The sequence below is a fragment of the Carcharhinus amblyrhynchos genome, chromosome 10 (assembly GCF_965287045.1).
Source record: "Carcharhinus amblyrhynchos chromosome 10, sCarAmb.v2.hapA, whole genome shotgun sequence".
Lineage (NCBI taxonomy): Eukaryota > Metazoa > Chordata > Chondrichthyes > Carcharhiniformes > Carcharhinidae > Carcharhinus > Carcharhinus amblyrhynchos.
The window spans coordinates 27015928-27035062 of NC_137333.1; the positions used below are offsets into that span (position 1 = coordinate 27015928).

Sequence of the window (19135 nt, forward strand, 5' to 3'; positions counted from 1 at the left end):
ATTGGTTGCTGTATCTGGATGTTAAATTGCTTTGGTTTTTGGGCAAGGTCCCTTGGAATAGTAACATTTCCTAGTCTCTCACCATTGAGAAAAAAGTTCCAGTTTTCCTTCGAAAGTGGATAATTTCATGCGTCCCAATATTACATTCCATCCCATCTTCTCGCTCGCTCACTCACTCAATCTGTCCTTATCCCTTTGCAACCTATTTTTGCATCCTCCTCATTGTTTATTTGTATCATCAGCAAATTTGGAGATATTATCCCATCAAAGTTCTTGATATTGATTGTACGTAGCATTCTAAATAATTTGATGAGAATGATGTAGATTGTAAGTGTGTTTTCTATAATTAAAGGTTGGAAATGTTCATATGAGCATTATCTTATTTGATTTTAGCATTCTGCTCAGATGTGAACTGGGAGTTGTCTTTATTCTTTTCACAGGGCTACATGATTTCTACTTCCTACTAGTATTGGCTTACTTTGTCGTAGCCTGCATATACACTCAACCAATCTGGCGATCAATTAAGAAAGGTGGACCTATGCACACTGTACTGAAGGTTTTGTCTATTGGATTACTGCTGCAAGCTGGTGCAGCATTCACTAACTATATGCATCTGTCAAGGTAAAGTAGTTTTAATTTAATGACACACAAAACCAAAATCTGATAGCTTTATGTATCCAATATATTTTTAAGGTAAATTGAATATTGTGGTGGCAGTGAGATTTTTCCATATGTAATACTTTTTTAGGGGCCTGCCTAACATATTTGCTTCAGTAATAATATGCAGAGTTTGAAAGGAAATATAAACTAAAATTGGGTATATGATAGCTATGAGATATGATTAATTGGCCAATGAAACAGTGTCATCTGTAAAATCCAGATCTTTTAACCTGTGATATTTCCGCAGGATGCAAAGTCTGCATTCACCTTCCTTATGTTGAAATAGATAACCAGGAGGAAAATGAATCAAGAGAGTCTGCGGTCTTGTCATATTCCTATGATAATATTTAAGGGTGGTATAGCAACACAGTGATTAACACCGCTGCATCATAGTAAGGACATAAGAACATAGTGCCAGGGACCTGGGTTCGATTCCAGCCTTGTGTGTGGAGTTTGCACATTTTCCCCATGTCTGTGTGGGTTTCCTCCAGGTAATCAGGTTTCCACATTCCACTCACCTTCCCCCCAACACACACACACACACACACACACACACACACACACACACACACACACACACACACACACACACACACACACACACACAGTCCAAAGATGTGCAGGTTAGTTGGCCATGCTAAGTTGCCTTAGTGTTTCAGGATGTGCAGGTTAAAGCAATTAGAGGGGTAAATGCATGGGTAGGCCTGGATAAGTTATTCTGTTGAAGTGTTGGTGAGGACTTGATGGGCTGAATGGCCTCCTTCTGCGCTGGATGGTTCTATGAATCTATGCTGCCTGTGCTGGTCTTGACACTGGAGTAACAGTACATGGAATAAGATGTTAGTATACCATTCCCAAATGCTGTACTGTCTTAGGATGTACCAGACTAACTGCTGATGGATGCTATCAAAAACTTTGTTGAATCAGTGAACTTGATAACAAGTGGCTGTCGATACTCCAGGCTTGCTCACAGCATGATCTATCCCAGAAACCTGCCTGTTCTTCATGAAGCATACTGACTTCTGCTTTGCTAGGCATTGACAGCAACCTCATGCCTTTCCAGTTGTTGCAGTCACTGAAGTTCCCTTTGGTAGCTTGATGATTACTTCCTACCTCCAGCCGTCAAGGATGCCCTCCACAGTCCAGATGTTGTTGAACAGATCTGTGAGCTCTGTTATGACCGTGCTTTTGCCGCATTTCAGTAGCTCTGCTGGTTTCTCATCAATTCCAGATGCCCTTTGTTCTTCATGCTCTTGATGGCTCTTGGGACCTTTAATCTGTTAAATTCTCCCAGGTTGACATTCAGCTGCTGAGGAGCAGTGCTACCATTGAATCTGAAGATGGAGCTTATGGTAGACTAGCTGAGGAACCCCTGAAAGCGTTCCACCCACCTTGCATCCTGCTCCTCATCTGTCAATAACATTTAAACGTCCTTGCCCATGTTCGGTACAGTGAACAGAGAATAAAGAGAACAAAGAACAATAAATACGGGAACAGGTCCTTCAGCCCACCAAGCCTGCACCGACACGTTATGCCTTCCTTAACTGACGACCGTTTGCCTCTATGCAGTCCGTATTCCCTGAGAATCCCTCTATTCCCTGCCTATGAGTGTACCTGTCAAGATGCCTCTTTAACTGTTGCTCTTGTATCTGCTTCTACCATGGCAACACAATCCTGACACTTACCACCCTCACTGTTTAAAAAAAACCTGCCTCTTTAAACTTCCCCCTTTTATCTTAAGCTTATGTTCCCTTGTAATTTGATATTTCTACTGTGGGAAAAAGACTCTGACTATCCATTCTATCCATGCCTGTCATAATTTTGTAAACTTCTATCAGGTCATCCCTCAGTCTTCAGAAGTTCAGGTGAAAATGTTCAAATGTTCATACATGTTCATAGCTCCTTGAAAGTGGAGTCACAGGCGTACAGAGTGTGAAGAAGGCATACAGCATGCTTGGTTTCATTGGTCAGAACATTGAATACAGAAATTGGGACATCTTATTGAAGTTATATAAGACATTGGTAAATCCACATTTGGAATACTGTGTACAGTTCTGATTACCCTATTACAGAAATTATATTATTAAACTAGGAAGAGTGAAGAAAAGATTTACTAGGATGCTATCAGGACTTGATGGTTTGAGTTATAAGGAGAGGTTTGACTTTTAGACTGAGGATTTTTTTCTCTGTAGGCTAGAAGGTTGAGGGGTGATCTTATAGAGGTCTATAACATAATGAGGGGTATAGATAAGGTAGATAGTCAACATCTTTTCTCAAAGATAGAGGAGTCCAAAACTAGAGGGCATAGGTTTAAGGTGAGAGGGAAGAGATACAAAGGTGTCTAGAGGGGCAATTTTTTCACACCGAGTGGGTGAGTGTCTGGAATAATTTGCAAGAGGTAGTAGTAGAGGCGGGTACAATTTTGTCTTTTAAAAAGCATTTACACAGTTACATGGGTAAGATGGATCTTGAGGAATATGGGCCAAATGCAGGCAATTGGGATTAGCTTCAAGGTTTTAAAAAAGAAAGAGCGTCATGGACAAGTTGGGCTGAAGGGCCTGTTTCCATGCTATAAACCTCTATGACTCTATGAAAACAACCCAACTTTTGTCCAATCTCTCCTCATAGCTAATACCCTCCAAACCAGGAAACATCCTGATAAAACCTTTTCCGTATCCTCTCCAAAGCCTCCACATCCTTCTGGTAGAGTGGTGATCAGAACCGTGTGCAACTTTCCAAATGTGAGCTATGAAGAGAGATTGGATAAAACTTGGGAATAGATAAGTTAGAAGCAGGGAAGTTGTTTTCACTGACGGATGAAACTAGAACTAGGGGGCATAGCTTCAAAATAACGGGGAGCAGATTTAATACTGAGCTGAGGAGGAACTTCATCACGCAAAGGGTTGTGAATCTGTGGAATTCCCTGCCCAGTGAAGCAGTTGAGGCTACCTCACTGAATGTTTTTAAGGCAAAATAGATACATTTTTGAACAGTAAAGGAATTAAAGGTTATGGTGAGTGGATAGCTAAGTGCAGCTGAGTCCACAAAAAGATCAGCCATGATCTTATTGAATGGTGGAGTGGGCTTGAGGGGCCAGATGGCCTACTCCTGCTCCTAATTCTCATGTTCTTGTGTTCTATCTTTGTATCTTCAGCAAATTTGCAACTATATCTTTGGTATCTTCTTCCAAGTTATTTATATAAATTGTAAAAAGCTGAAACCCCAGCACAGATCCAGTGGCATGGTACTTGTTACATTTTGCCAACCAGTGTAATGTCCCATTACGCTTGCTTTCTGTTTCTGATTAGCTAGCCAATCTTCTGTCCATGCCAATATGTTACCCATTACACGTGAGCTTTTATTTTCCACAATAGTCTTTGATGTGCACCTTACCAAATGCCTTCTGGAAATCTAACTACAGCTGCTTCCCCTTTATCCACAGCACGTGTTACTTCTTCAAGCACTTCAATAAATTGGTCTAACATGATTTCTATCTCATAAAACTATGTTGGCTTTGTTTGATTACCTTGAACTTATCTAACTGCCTTGCTATGTTTTTAATGTTAGCTTCTAACAATTTTCCTGTGACAGATGATGATCTAACTGGCCTGTAGTTTCATAGAATCATAGAATCCCTATAGTGCAGAAGGAGACCATTCAGCCCATCAAGTCTGCATCGACTAGGGAAAAGCCTGGGAACTACAGGCCAGTAAGCCGCACATCTGTAGCGGGTAAGTTTTTGGAAGGTATTTTGAGAGACAGGGATCTACAGGCATTTAGAGATGTAAGGACTGATTAGGGATAGTCAGTATGTCCTTGTGAGTCGAAAATCATGTCTCACAAATTTGATTGAGTTTTTTGAAGGGGTAGATGAGGGCAGTGCATTTGATGTTATCTAAATGGACTTTAGCAAGGCCTTTGACAAGGTACCACATGGTAGATTGTTGCATAAGGTTAAATCTTATGCATACAAAATGGAGGGTGGTTGTCGAGAGTTGTCTTTCATAGTGGATATCTGTGACCAGCGGCGTGCCTCAGGGCTCAATGCTGAGTCCACTATTATTTTCATTTACGTTAATGATTTGAATGAGAATATAGGAGGCATGGTTAGTAAGTTTGCAGATGACATCAAGATTGTTGGCATAGTGGACAGTGAAGAAAGTTATCTCCGATTGCAATGGGATCTTGATCAATTGGGCCAGTAGGCTGTCAAATGGCGGACGGAGTTTAATTTAGATAAATGCAAAGTGATGCATTTTGGTAGATTGAACCAAGGCAGGACTTACTCAGTTAATGGTCGGGCACTGGGGAGAGTTACAGAACAAAGAGATCTAGGGGTACGTGTTCAGAGCTCATTGAAAGTAAGTCAGGTGGACAGAATGGTGAAGAAGACACCATTCAGCATGCTTGGTTTTATTGGTCAGAAATTGAATGCAGGAGTTGGGTCATCTTGTTGAAGTTTGTACAAGACATTAAAAAGGCCGCACTTGGAATGCCGTGTACAGTTCTGGTCACCCTGTTATAGAAAGGATATTATTAAACTAGAAAAAGTGCAGAAGAGATTTACTCGGATGCGACCAGGACTTGATGGTTTGAATTATAAGAAGAGGGTGGATAGACCGGGACTTTTTTCTCTGGAGCGTAGGAGGCTTAGGGGTGATCTTATAGAGGTCTATAAAATAATGAGGGGCACAGATCAGCTTGATAGTTGACATCTTTGCCCAAAGGTAGGGGAGTCTAAAACTAGAGGGCATACGTTTAAGGTGAGAGGGGAGAGATACAACAGTGTTCAGAGGAATAATTTTTTCACAGAGGCTGGAACAAGCTGCCAGAGGGAGTAATAGAGGCAGATATAATTTTGTCTTTTAAAAAGCATATGGACAGTTCCATGGGTAAAATGGGTATAGAGAGATATGGGCCAAATGTGGGCAGGGGTTTAAAAAAAAGACAGCATGGACAAGTTGGGCCAAAGGCCTGTTTCCATGCTGTAAACCTCTGTGACTCTGTGATCATAATCCACCCAGGTCCTATCCCCATAACCCAAATGTATTTACCTTGCTAGTCCCCCTATATTTTGGGGCAATTTGCCATGGCCAATCAACCTAACCCACACATGTTTGGACTATGGGAAGAAACAGGATCGCCTGGAGGAAACCCACGCAGACACGGGGAGAGCCTGCAAACACTACACAGACAGTCAATTGAGGCCGGAATTGAACTCGGGACCCTTGCCCCCAGAGGCAGCAGTGCTAACCACTGTGCCTTCGTGCTGGCCGTACTGCCTTGCTTCCTGTCTCCCTCCTTTTTTGAATAAAGGGGTTACATTCGTTATTTTCCAATCTAATAGCACTGAAGCTAGTGAATTTTGTAAAATTAAAACCAACCAACCAACTATATCAATAAAAGCAAAATGTGGCAGATGCTTCATATCTGAAATATAAACAGAAGAGGCTGGATAAACTCAGTAGGTCTGACAGCACAAATGGAGAGAGAAGCAGCATTAACATTTCAATTTTGTATGACTTCTTCAAAGCTGAGGAGGAATAGAAATTTGATGGACTACGTAGTTGGAGGGGGTTGGGGAGAAGGTGTTGCAGAATATAAGGTCAGGAATAGGACAGAGCTAAGGAGAGATTGACAAAGATGTCATGGGCACAAGACAAAGGGGGTAGTAATGGTAGCATTAAAGACTAAAGAAGGTATTGATAGTGGCATAAAGATAGGATAGCAAACTGACTTCATGTGAGGACAAAGATCAGTACTTAGTGAAAGCTGGTAGTATGGGTGAGGGAGTGTATTTGCATTGGGAGAAGCAAATCAAAAGTGGGGTCAAGGTGGAGGTGAAATTTCACAATCTAATGTTGTTGAACTTAACGTTGAATCCAGAAGGCTGTAACTTGCTTAATTGGAAAATGAGGTTTTGCCAATCCCAATATAGCAGAGACTGCATTGGGAGCAGCAAATGCAGTAGACCAACATGAGGAGGTACAATTAAAGTGCTGTTTCACTAGCAAGGAGTATTTGTGACCTTGGATAGTGGGGAGGAAGGAGGTAAAGAGCTAGGTATTGCACCTTCCATATTTGCATGGGAAAGTGTAATGGGAAAGGGATGAAGATTGGGAGTGGACCAGGGTTTCACAGAGGGAGTGGATCTTTGGAATGCCCAGGATGGGGAGGGGAGGGGGAATTGGATGGGTGGGAGTATGGTGGTGAGGGGAGGATGTGTTTCATTGTGGCAGCATGCAGGAGTTGGGAGATGTAGAGATGCCGGCTTTGGACTAGGGTAAACAAGTAAGAAGTCTCACAATACCAGGTTAAAGTCCAACCAGTTTATTTGATAGCTTGTGGGATTACTATCAAATAAACTGGTTGGACTTTAACCTGGTGTTGTGAGACTCCTTACGGAGTTGGAAGATGGTAGAAGATGATCCTTTGAATGCCTTTGAGGACGGGAGAGACCTTTTCATTATACTGGGAGGGAGTGGAAGAGGTTAGAGCAACAGTGCGGGAGATGGCTTCGACAGTTGAGTGCCTTGTCAGCTACAGTGGGGAGAACCTCATTTGAGAGAAAAACCAGATGTCAGAAGTACTGTTTTAGAAGGTGGCATCAATGGAAAAGATGCAGCGGAAATGGAGAAACTGGGAAAATGGGTAGAATCCTTAGCAGAAGTGGGGTGTGAGGAGCTTTGGTCAAAATAGCTATGGAAGTTGGTGGGTTTGTAATGAATCTTGTTGCCAGAAATATAAGAGAGAAGTCAAGGAAGGGAAGGAAAATGTCAGAGATGGACCATGTGAAGGTGAGAGAAGAATGGAAATTGTAAGCCAAATTGATAAATTTTTCCAGGTTCATACAAGCGCAGTTATAGTTATCAACATAATGGAGAAACAGTTGTGGGAGGGGCCTGAGTAGGACTGGGTCATAGACTTTTTCCACATACCCCACAAAAAGACAGGCAGAACTGGGGACTGTGCAGGAACCCACAGCCACAGTTTTTATTTGCAGGAAGTGAAACAAGTTAAAGGAAAAATTATTCAATGAGAGAATATGCATTAAGGAAAAAACAGAAGCAGGAGTAGGCCATTCAGCCTTCAAGCCTACTCCACTATTCATTATCATTATGGTTGATCATCAAATTCAATGCCCTGATCGCGTCTTCGCTCTGCGCACCCCCCCCCCCCCCCCCCCCGGCAATATCTCTTGATCCCTTTAGCCCCAAGAGCTAATTTTTTCTTTTTCTTTCTTGAACAAGTTCAGTCAGGCAGAGAAAAATAGTGGTGGATGGGGATTGTTGTGACCTCTCTCAAGAAAGAACTAGGGTGTCTGAAACCCTTCTGATGGGGGATGGAGGTGTAGAAGGATAGGACGTTTCAAGTGAAAAGGCGGCAGTTAGGACTGGGGAACTGGAAATTGTTGTGAGGGCATCAAGGGAATTGTGAATGTAGGTAGAAAGACATCGGACAAGGAGTGAATGAATGGAACCAAGGTGGGAAGAAATTCATTCGGTGAGCAGGTTTTTTGTTTTTTTTTGTCCAAAAGTAAACTATTCCCCCCTCCCTCACAAGGCCATCTGTCACTTGTCTTCCCTTTATGCTACTGTTAGCACCTTTAGTCCTCAATGCTATCATTAGCACTCCCTTGGTCTTGTATCCATGACATTTTTGTCAATCTGTCCTTAGCTCTGACCTTCTAATATGTTCCACCTTTTGTACCCCACCCCTCTGACCCTCCCCCCCACCCCACCCTCATCCATTACATCACATTTCTACTCCTTTTCAGCTCTTACTAGCCACTTCTTCTAAGAAGTTAACCAGTCAAGGGGTTAGCTTTGTCTTGGATGCTCACAGATTACAGAATTGTTACAGCACAGAAGGAAGCCATTTGGCCAGTTGTGTCTGTGCCAGCTCTCCGACTGAGCAATTCATCTTGTGCCACTACCATGCCCTCACACACAAATCCTGAATATTCTTCCTTTTCATTAGAATAATTCAATTTCACCTTGAATGCCTCAGTTGAACCTGCCTCCACTACACTCTCGATACTGCATTCCAAATCTTGACCACTTGTTACGTGAAAAAGGTTCTCCTCATGTCTGCATTGATTAATTTGCCAATTATCTTCTTCCATCAATGTGAATAGCTTTTCCCTGTCTACTCTGGCCAGACTCCTCATGATTTTGAATATGTCTTTCAAATATCCCATTAACCTTCTCTTTTCCCCAAAAAAATGTTCCAACCTCTCCAATCTATCTACATAACTGAAATTCTTCATCCCTGGATACATTCCCGTGAATCTTTTCTGTACTCTCTCAAATGCCTTCACTCAATTGTGGCAGCCAGAACTGGACTCAATATACCAGTTGAGGTTGAACCAGGTTTAACATAAAACCTTGCTTTTGTGCTCAATACACCTAAATAAAGCCAAGGATGCTATATACTTTGTTAACTGCTCTCTAACTCTGTTCTGCCACTCTATGATTTATACACACAAACACCAAGGCTCCTCAGCTATTGCAGCTCCTTTAAAATTGTACCCTTTGTTTTATGTTACCTCTCCATATTCTTCCTGTCAAAATGAATCACTTCTCATAGAAATTCTAACAGGGTTAGACAGGGTAGATTCAGAAAGAATATTCCCGATGGTGGAGGAGTCCAGAACTAGGGATCATAGTTTGAGGATAAGGGGTAAACCTTTTGGGATTGAGGTGAGGAGAATTTTCTTCACCCAAAGGGTAGTGAATGTGTGGAACTCACTCCCACAGAGAGTAATTGAGGCCAAAACGTTGTGTGATTTCAAGAAGAAATTAGATATCGCTCTTGGGGCTAAAGGGATCAAGAGATGAGGGGGGAAGGGGAAGAACAGGATATTGAATTTGATGATCAACCATGATCAAAATGAATGGCGGAGCAGGCGCGAAGGGCCGAATGGCCTTCTCCTGCTTCTGGTTTCTATGTTTCTCTGTTTCTCTATATTTCATACTTCTCTGCATTGAATTTCATCTGCCATTTTTCTGCACAATCCAATAACCTGCCTATGTCCATTTAATGTATACACCAGTGGTCTCCAATCTTTTTAAGCACAAGACCACCTTTAGCATCAAAATGCAGACAAGATCTACTCTTAAAAATTTGACTTTACTAAAACTCCCCAAAATGCACTTGTGCACAACACTCACCTATTCTTAGTGTGCAAGGACCACTGGCACACTATCTCTGAGTGCTGCGAAGCCTGGATTATTGTTTGAGATGGCCAGTCTAATACAGTCCATCAGACGGACATCTACGCGACGAATGCGATACTCGGACATGATGATTTTCATCTGGGAAAAAGCCACCTCACAGAAGTATGTGGAACCAAAGTAGAACTTCACCTTGAGTGCACACAATGTCAGAAGAGGATACTTATCTCTGTTTATAAGTCCCCAAAAGTCTTTGTCCCTTGACCTAGCTTTCAGCTCTATGTCATTTGGCATGGTGATTATTTCCATGTCAAGTCCACTGCTTTGTTTGAACACTGCTGAAATTTTGCTGTCAGTTCTCCAATGTCCACTTGGGGAGGTGGGGGGGGTGTGGGGAAATGGATTTAGGACAAACATTTGTTCCATCTTGACTAACTCCTGAAATTGTTTGTTTTACTCCTTCAATTTATTCAGGTGGTCACAGAATTTGTTTGGATAGAACTCTTTCTGCTTGACCTGTTGTTGGATTTGCTCCAGATTTGGGAAGTGCTCTTCAACTGGAAGGACCACAGGTCCAGTTTCAATCTGAACACATTCACTGCACTGACCATGTGTGACAACTCTTTGTTCCTCCCCTGCAATTCATCATTCATCTCATATAATTTTGCATTTATGTCAGAAAGAAATGGCAAGTCTAGCAACTGTGCATTATCTGACAGCTCACTGTACACTTCATGTCTTGATTTCAGGGGACAGATTTAAAATTTCTAGAGGACTTTTCCTTGACTTAACCACCTGGCATCTGATGAAGGATTAGCTCACTGTAGGTGGCATTAAGGTCATCAAGTAACAATTTAAACAATTGATGTTCAAGCCAGTATTGACGCCCAAAATTGACGGTGCACTGTCAGTTGTGATTGAAACCAGTCTCTTGATTAGAATGTTTTTCATAGTCACATACCTTTTACATTTGTTGTAGACATCCTCACCTCTTGTACTCTCTTTCAATGGCAAAAGAATGAGGAAGTTCTCCTTTGTTGTTGCATCTTTAAATGCCATGTTAACAAAAACAATCAGCTGAGCTGTACCTGTTATGTCTACTGACTCATCAAACTGCAGCTGAGAAGAATTCACAGCCTGGTAAGTCTTGGTGTATTTGCTGAGACACATACTCAGACAACATAGAACAGTACAGCACAGTACAGGCCCTTTGGCCCTCGATGTTGTGCCAAGTTATGTCCGAACCCAAGATCAAGCTATCCTATTCCCTATCATTCTGGTGTGTTCCATGTGCCTATCTAATAACCACTTGAAAGTTCCTAAAGTGTCCGACTCTATTATCACAGCAGGCAGTGCATTCCACACTCCAACCACTCTTTGAGTAAAGAATCGACCTTGAACATCCCTCCTATGTCTCCCACCATGAGCCTTATAGTTATGCCCCCTAGTAACAGCTACATCCACCTGAGGAAATAGTCTCTGAACGTCCACCTAATCTGTTCCCCTCATCATCTTATATTAAACTTCTTTTAACTTCTATTAAATCACCTCTCATCCTCCTCTGCTCTAAGGAGAAAAGCCCTAGCTCCCTCAACCTTTCCTCATAAGACCTACCCTCCAAACCAGGCAACATCCTGGTAAATCTCCTCTGCACTCTCTCCAATGCTTCCACATCCTTCTTACAGTGAGGTGACCAGAACTGCACACAGTATTCCAAATGTGGTATCATCAAGGTCCTGTATAGTTGCAGCATAACTCCACGACTCTTAAACTCAAACCCTCCGTTTATAAATGCTAACACACTATAAGCCTTCTTCACAGCTCTATCGACTTGAGTGGCAACCTTCAGGGATCTGTGGATATGAACCCCAAGATCTCTCTGAATCTCCCTTCTGGCTATTCCACCCTTATGGCTATTACTAAAGCACCAAGTGGCATGCTCTTGGTGGCTGTCATAATTTCATCTTTGTATTTAAAGTCTTTGAACAAGGCGTCAGCAGCAACCATCATAGCCTCTTTGATAACTTTGCCATTGGTGAAGTTACTTATTTTTTGCCAGCAGATGGCGAATGTGAAAAGACGCCATTTTGCTAATCTTGCTGTTAGCCACAGGTTTTTAAAAGAGTGACTGTTGAGCTTGCAACATTCCATTTAACTCCCCAACTTCCTTTGTCCAAATGATACTGTTTAAAGGGAAATGTTCTTGAAATTTTGTATGCATTATCTTGTGATGCCGTTCCAAATTACCTCATTTATTCAAGGCTACATTCTGTTGAGAAACAAAGCAAATGATCTTGCCTTTAACATTTCTAAAAGAAATTCACTGGTGGAAATGGTAGGTTTCTGCCCTCTTGGAGGTCCCTCATCATTTTGTCTTCAGCCGACTGAGTTCATGTTTTGGCACTAGCGATTCAGCAGTCAATGAGTTGATTTGCTCCTCATTATGAGAATCCCTATGCATTTTTGGGTGATTCATGTCAATGACAATCAACTTTTCGAAACTCCAGGATTGACGATTGACTATTTGGTGACCACTCTGTTATACTATCCATTTCACAGTTTACAATGGCTCCCAAGTTTTGTATGATTTGATTTGATTTGATTTATTATTCTCACATGTATTAACATCCAGTGAAAAGTATTTGTTTCTTGCACACTATACAGACAAAACATACTGTTTATAGAGAAGGAAAGAAAGAGTGCAGAATGTAGTATTACAGTCATAGGTAGGGTGTAGAGAAAGATCAACTTAATGCAGGGTAAGTCCATTCAAAAATCTGATGGCAGCAGGGAAGAAGCTATTCTTGAGTCGGTTGGTACATTACCTCAGACTTTTGTACCTTTTTCCCGACGGAAGAAGGTGGAAGAGAGAATGTCCGGGGTGCATGGGGTCCTTAATTATGCTGGCTGCTTTGCCGAGGCAGTGGGAAATGTAGGCAGAGTCAATGGATGGGAGGCTGTTTTGTATGATGGATTGGGCTACATTCACAACCTTTTGTAGTTCCTTGCAATCTTGGACAGAGCAGGAGCCATACCAAGCTGTGATACAATCAGAAAGAATGCTTTCTATGGTGCATCTGTGAGAGTTGTAGCTGACATGCCAAATTTCCTTAGCCTTCTGAGAAAGTAGAGGCCTTGGTGGGCTTTCTTAACTATAGTGTCAGTATGGAGGGATCAGAACAGGTTGTTGGTGATCTGGACATCTAAAGACTTGAAGCTTTCAACCCTTTTACTTCATCCTCTTTGATGTAGACAGGGGCATGTTCTGCAAGACTTGAAATTGTGCCCTCTATACCTAGATCCAGGTTATGCATATGTATCAGGAGGAGCAAGGGTTTTGATGCCAACCCCTGAGGAACTTCACTACAAACCTTATGTAGTCTAAAAAACATCCATTAACCGTTATTCTGTTTCCTGTTACTCAGCCATTTCCATTTTACTACTGTCCATTTTATTCCAGAAGCTATAACTTTGCTCAAAAGTCTATTGTGTGACGCCACATCAAATGTCTCTTGGACATCCATCTACAGTTATTACCCTCATCAACACTCTGAAACCTCTCCAAAAATCTCCAGCAAGTAAATTAGAGATAACTTGCCTTTAATAAACTTATGCTGGCTTAACTCCTATTTGCCCCAGTGAGTATTAATTTTACTCAGAATTATTGTTTCTAGTAGCTTTCCCACTACTGGAGTTAAATTGGCTGGGCTTATCAGTACAACTGCTTTTGAACTGGTGTAAGATTTGCAAATCACTAGTTGTCTGGCATCATGTCTGAGTCTAAGGAAGATTGGAAAATTATGGCCAGTGCCTCCATAATTTCCATTCTTCTTACCTTCAGTATCCTTGGATGCATCTCATTTCGTCCTGGTGACTTAATAGATTTAATTATAGACAGCTGATTCAATACCACCTCCTTATCAATTTCCAATCCTTTTTTAAAATTTATTCTTTCATAGGATGTGGTCATCACTGGCTAGCTCTGGGCATTTATTGCCCATCCCTATTTCCTTTGAGAAGGTCATGGTGAGCCACCTTCTTGAAAAGCTGCTCACTGTGGTTAGGAAGGAAGTTTCAATATTTAACCTAGCAAAAGTGATGGAATAGTCCCAAACCAATATGGTATGTGGCTTGGAGGGGAAATTGCAGGTGTTCCCACGTATCAATTGTCCTTGTCCTTCAAGGTAGAGGTTGTGGGTTTGGAAGATGCTATCAAAGGAACCTTGGTAAGTTTCTAGAGTGTATCTTGAAGATGGTATACAATGCTGTTACTGTGCATCAGATGTGAAAGGTGTGAATTTTGAAGGTGGCGGAGGGTATGCCATTCAAACAGGTGATTGTCCTGGGTGGTTTCAAGCTTCTCGAGTGTTGATGGGGCTGCACTTATCTAGGCAATTCCATCACACTCCTGCCTTGAACCTTGTCGGTGGCAGACAAGTTCAGGGAGTCAAGAGGTGAGTTATTTGCCCTCAAATTTCCAGCCTCTGACTTTTAAGGCCACAATAATTTTAAAGCTGGTGCGGTTCAGTTTCTGGTCACTGGTACCCCACAATGTTGATAGAGGGGGATTCAGTGGTGTCAATGCTATTGTATGTCAAGCGGAGAAGGTTGGCATTTCTCTTGTTGGAGCTTGTTATTGCCTAGCAGTTCTGTAGTGTAAATGTAACTGACCCATGTTTTTCTGTAGCCCTTGCTTACAACTGTTTTTCTTGCTGAGCATTTTAGAGGACAGTGCAAGCATTGCTGCTTCACAGCACAGGGACTTGGGTTTATTTCTGGCCTCAGGTGACTGTGTGGAATTTGCACAATATTGCCTTAAGTGCTTAGGTTTCCTCCGAGTGCTCTGGTTTCCTCCCACAGTCCAAAGATGTGCAGGTTAGGTTGATTGGCCATGCTAAAATTGCCCCTTATTGTCAGGGGTTATCAGGATAAATGCATGGCCTTGCAGGATTAGGGCCTATGTGGGATCATTGCCAAACGGCCTCTTCTGCATTGTAGGGGTTCTGTGATTCTATGATTACTAATCCAGTGACACTACAACTAAGCCACGGCCTTCCCCATTGAGAGTAAACTTACAAGAAACATGAAAACAACTGAAAGAGCCTGTATAAGTATGTAAAAAGCAAAAAAAAACTAATGTAGACATTGGTCCCTTAGAATATGACATTGAGGAATTAATAATGGGAAACAAGGAAATGGCAGAGACTTTGAAATAGTATTTTGCATGGAGAAGATTTCTGTCAGAGAGTTGGTGCAGACTTGATGGACCAAATGGCTCCTTTTGCACTGTAAGAATTCTATGATTTCATAATCATAGGTTAAAAGGTGATGATGTTGAGGGTAATAGCATAGAGAGGATTGGCTAACTAACAGGAAACAGCTGGAATAAATGGGCCATTTTCAGGTTGGCGAAGTTGTGGAATGCTACAGGGATCAGTACCTTGGCCTTAAATATTTACAGTATATATTAATAACTGGATGAAGGGACCAAGTGTATTGTAGCCAAGTTTGCGCATGATACCAAAGGTAGTTGGAAAGCAAGTTATGAAAAGGATACAAAGAGCCTGTAAAAGCATATAGATAGATAAAGGGGGGCCAGTTTAGAACGGAGTTGAGGAGGAACTTCTTCACTCAAAGGGTGGTGAATCTCTGGAATTCTCTGCCTGTTGAAGTGGTGGAGGCTGCCTCGCTAAATATTTTTAAGACGCGGGTTGATGGGTTTTTGCTAAGCGAGGGGATTAAGGGTTATGGGGAGAGGGCGGGAATGTGGAACTGAGCCACGACAGATCAGCCATGATCTTATTGAATGGCGGGGCAGGCTCGAAGGGCTAGATGGCCTACTCCTGCTCCTATTTCTTATGTTCTTATGTTCTTATAGGTTAAGTGAGTGGGCAAAATTTGGCAGATGGAGTACAATGTCGGAAAATTTGAAGCTATCCATTTTGGGGGAACAATAGTATTAGTTAAATGGAGAGAGACTGCAGAATGCTATGGTGCAGAGGGATCTCTTGTACATGTATCATAAAAGGTTGCTATGCAAATCCAGCAAGTAATTAGAAAGGCAATTGGAGTGTTTAGCTTTATGGCAAGGAGATGGAATATAAAATTAGGGAAGTCTTGCTACAGCTATGGAGCATTGAGGAGACCACAGCTTGAGTATCTTGTACAGTTTTTGGTCTCCTTATTTAAAGAGGGATGTAGTTGGATTGATGGCAGTTCAGAGAAGGTTCACTAGTTGATTTCTGGATGAAGGGATTGTCCTTTGCAGAAAAGTTGAGTAGGCTGGGCCTATATTCATTGGAATTTAAAAGAATGAGAAGTGATCTTATTGAAACATAATATTCTGTGGGGGCTTGACAGGGTACTTTATGTAAAGAACTATCTCAATACAATACAAAACACTGAGCTAGATAAGATTTTTTTCTTCCCATAATAAAATAAGCTATGTTCTTACTGGATGATGGAACAGCCTGGGAGAGCCAAATGACCCCCTCCTCTTCCCATTTCTAATGTTCTTACGATGGGGAAATCAAGCAAAAATAGGTTCAATGTAACATTATGGTTACAAAAGAGAATTTCTGACTTTGATTTTAATGAAATAAATGAGAGCTTTCTAGTTGAATGTCTTCATCTTGTTTTTGCAACTGAAGGATTTTTTATAAATGCTATTATATTTTTATAAATTAAATATTTTGCTCTGTGACAGAAGTTCTATAATATCTGTAATTTTTTTTCAGGTACTCCATAGATGGAATTGGAACTCCTGTGTTGGGCAGTTTGGCTGAATGTAAGATGCAACACTTTCACTGAAATTGCAGCTTTTGCTTATAATTTAGTTCTTAATAAATGCATTCTTGATCCAGTAATAGAATTTTGAAGTACCAAAACACTTTCCATTCACTCATAATATCTAGAATTCCTGATCAAAGTGTCACACACAAATATATAATCCTCTGCCATATACAAAAAGATTGTCCATTATTCATATTTTCATTGCTCAGCACAGTAGGCATTGTCCGTGAACATATGTTATCAAATCCTGTGGCCTAACAACTTCTTGTAAATTATCACATTTTATGCAGTAAAATGTTTAAATATAAATGCTATTTCAGATTGATAAAATTAAACGAGTTGAGGTAAAAATATTCTAAACTGATCACTTCCACCCCTCTCCCCACTTTTGAAAGGAGGGTTTTGAAATTATGTTCCAAACATAACGGGCAAGACTTTGGTGTCAATATGGAGGCATGAAGGTGTGTGATGTCCCAATGCTGATCAGCCTGCCAGTTTTCTAATCCCAACTATTTTATTGGAACCTGGATGGGGCACAGAACAGATACCCAACTACATGTGACAAGTAGCTTGGTAAGTCAAGAGGGTATTTAAGGCCATTGACCAGAGGCCAAGTGGAATTTTCCAGGAATTCCCGGTTGTGGAGAGGTTTCTTCCATAATAGTGGCCCAACAGCTGTGTCCATTTTTTATTTGAAACATCTTACAAGTGTTGAGCGAGCACCTCAAGATGGAGAGGCACTCTCTCGCCTGCTCTCTCTCTCTCTTACCTGCAGCGATAAACTGCAGCTGCTTCTGCGCTGGATAATCATTCTATTGGCCTTCCAGTTTCGAGAGCTCACCTGCCGTCTTTCACTGGATGGCAAATGCACCCTCTGGTCACTAAGGGCCAGTTCTGCAAAAATCATTAAGTTGTTGTTCCTGATACAATGCAGAGTGAGAGAACACATTTCAATATCAATGAATGTATCCACCTCCAAAATGGAAAATCTTGTCTAACATTTCTGAACAAAGTAGTTTTGTTTTTATGGATATCCTGACATTAGTGAAATTTATGTTTCTGAAGCAAGGACTGAACATTTCCTTATATGTCACAGAATACACACAACTGATGCAATGGAAAATCCATCAGGATGAGGGAATGTTTTAATTAGAATCCTGGAACTGTGATATGCATAGTAATATTCAAACTGGGAGTGCGGTGCAAGTGTCAGGGTTCCCTGCTTGAGTCTTGCGAACATCAGCAGAGAGTGTTTCAAAGGAATAACAACAGTTCTGCTGGAGAGCTGATTTTGACCTCAACCCAAATGCCATCATACAAGCATTTTATTTTACAGAGTGCAAGAGGCTAAATATGTAAATGAAATAGACATTTCATAACGTATAAATGAGTGGAAAGGCTAAATATCTTGAAATATTGAGTTAAGATATAATCGACCTTCATGTCAATGGCTGGTGATTGCATGAAAATAGGTCTACTATTCAGAAAGTTAAGGGGATGTGGGTTACTTGCTTTGGCAGCAGCAGTGGTCTCTATTAAAAATGCTGCCCAAACCCAAGAGCTGCAAGCTAATGAGAGGGCCAGCATCCGGTCACCGTGAGCATGTAGGAAGAGGGTATGCTAATGGGCAGGAGCTCTGGCAATCAGGTAATTGAGGTCTTAAAGTCAGGCAGGCCCCACCAAAGCAGAAAGATGGTTAATGAAGGCAGGCAACACCACTGCTGCAAGACAATCGTTGCTATTGACAGTCCCCTTCCAGAGTGCACAAAAGGAGGGCCCTACTTTGGAAGTCCAGCAGGAGGCCACAACACTTATTGTTAAATGCCAGCAGTGTAGGGAACAAGCCTTTCATTGGCTCAAGTGTCTTAATTGAGATCTGGATAGGTGTACCATCCACCATCTTCCTCACCATTCCATCACGGCAGGAAGATGATCGACACTCCACCCACCATTTTCCTGCACTAACTCCAAAGGTATGGTAAAATTCAACCATAGTAGTGCCAGTTGCTGCTGAACCCTATCTAAGAATTATTTAAAATCAGAGGTACGTCAATAAATTTGCTTATTTGCACAATGTACCCTTTCTGTTGTATCATGGACAGTGTAAAAGCCTAAGATTTGCCATTGTCCATATTAATTTTTTTAATATATAATTTCCTACCTGATGTTTCTCTCCAGAGAAACAGGTCTGTTTTCTCTCCAGATCTTACAACACTCCACCAAAAAAGTCAAGGGGACTTCTTTCAAACTATCATTCAGCGGAGCGGGCTCAACATGCCAGCAAGACCCTGCCCATTTTTAGAGATCAGAAACTGTGTAAACCTCACTCCACCAAACCCCCCCCCCCAGGCCACCACGAAAGTCTCAGGGCTGCCCTCCCCATCCTCTATCAGAGTCATTGGCATCTTCCCCCACCACCGCCGCCCCCCCCCAAGTCTCTTCCCAGATTGTCGGTACCTTTCCACCTCCTCCTTCACCCCCACAATGGTCATCATCTGCATTCCCTG

At 41.7% G+C, this 19135-nt stretch overlaps 1 protein-coding gene across 4 annotated transcripts in view; it reads left to right on the forward strand.

Moving 5' to 3' along the window:
- The window catches only part of gpr180 (G protein-coupled receptor 180), a 145571-nt gene that overhangs the window by 83314 nt on the left and 43122 nt on the right, over positions 1-19135 (forward strand). For all 4 annotated transcript variants that reach the window (XM_080198146.1, XM_080198147.1, XM_080198148.1 and 1 more), the window contains 2 exons: positions 441-621; positions 16574-16623. In XM_080198146.1, the coding sequence (XP_080054272.1) occupies positions 441-621; positions 16574-16623 (231 nt within the window). The remainder of the gene's footprint in view (positions 1-440; positions 622-16573; positions 16624-19135) is intronic.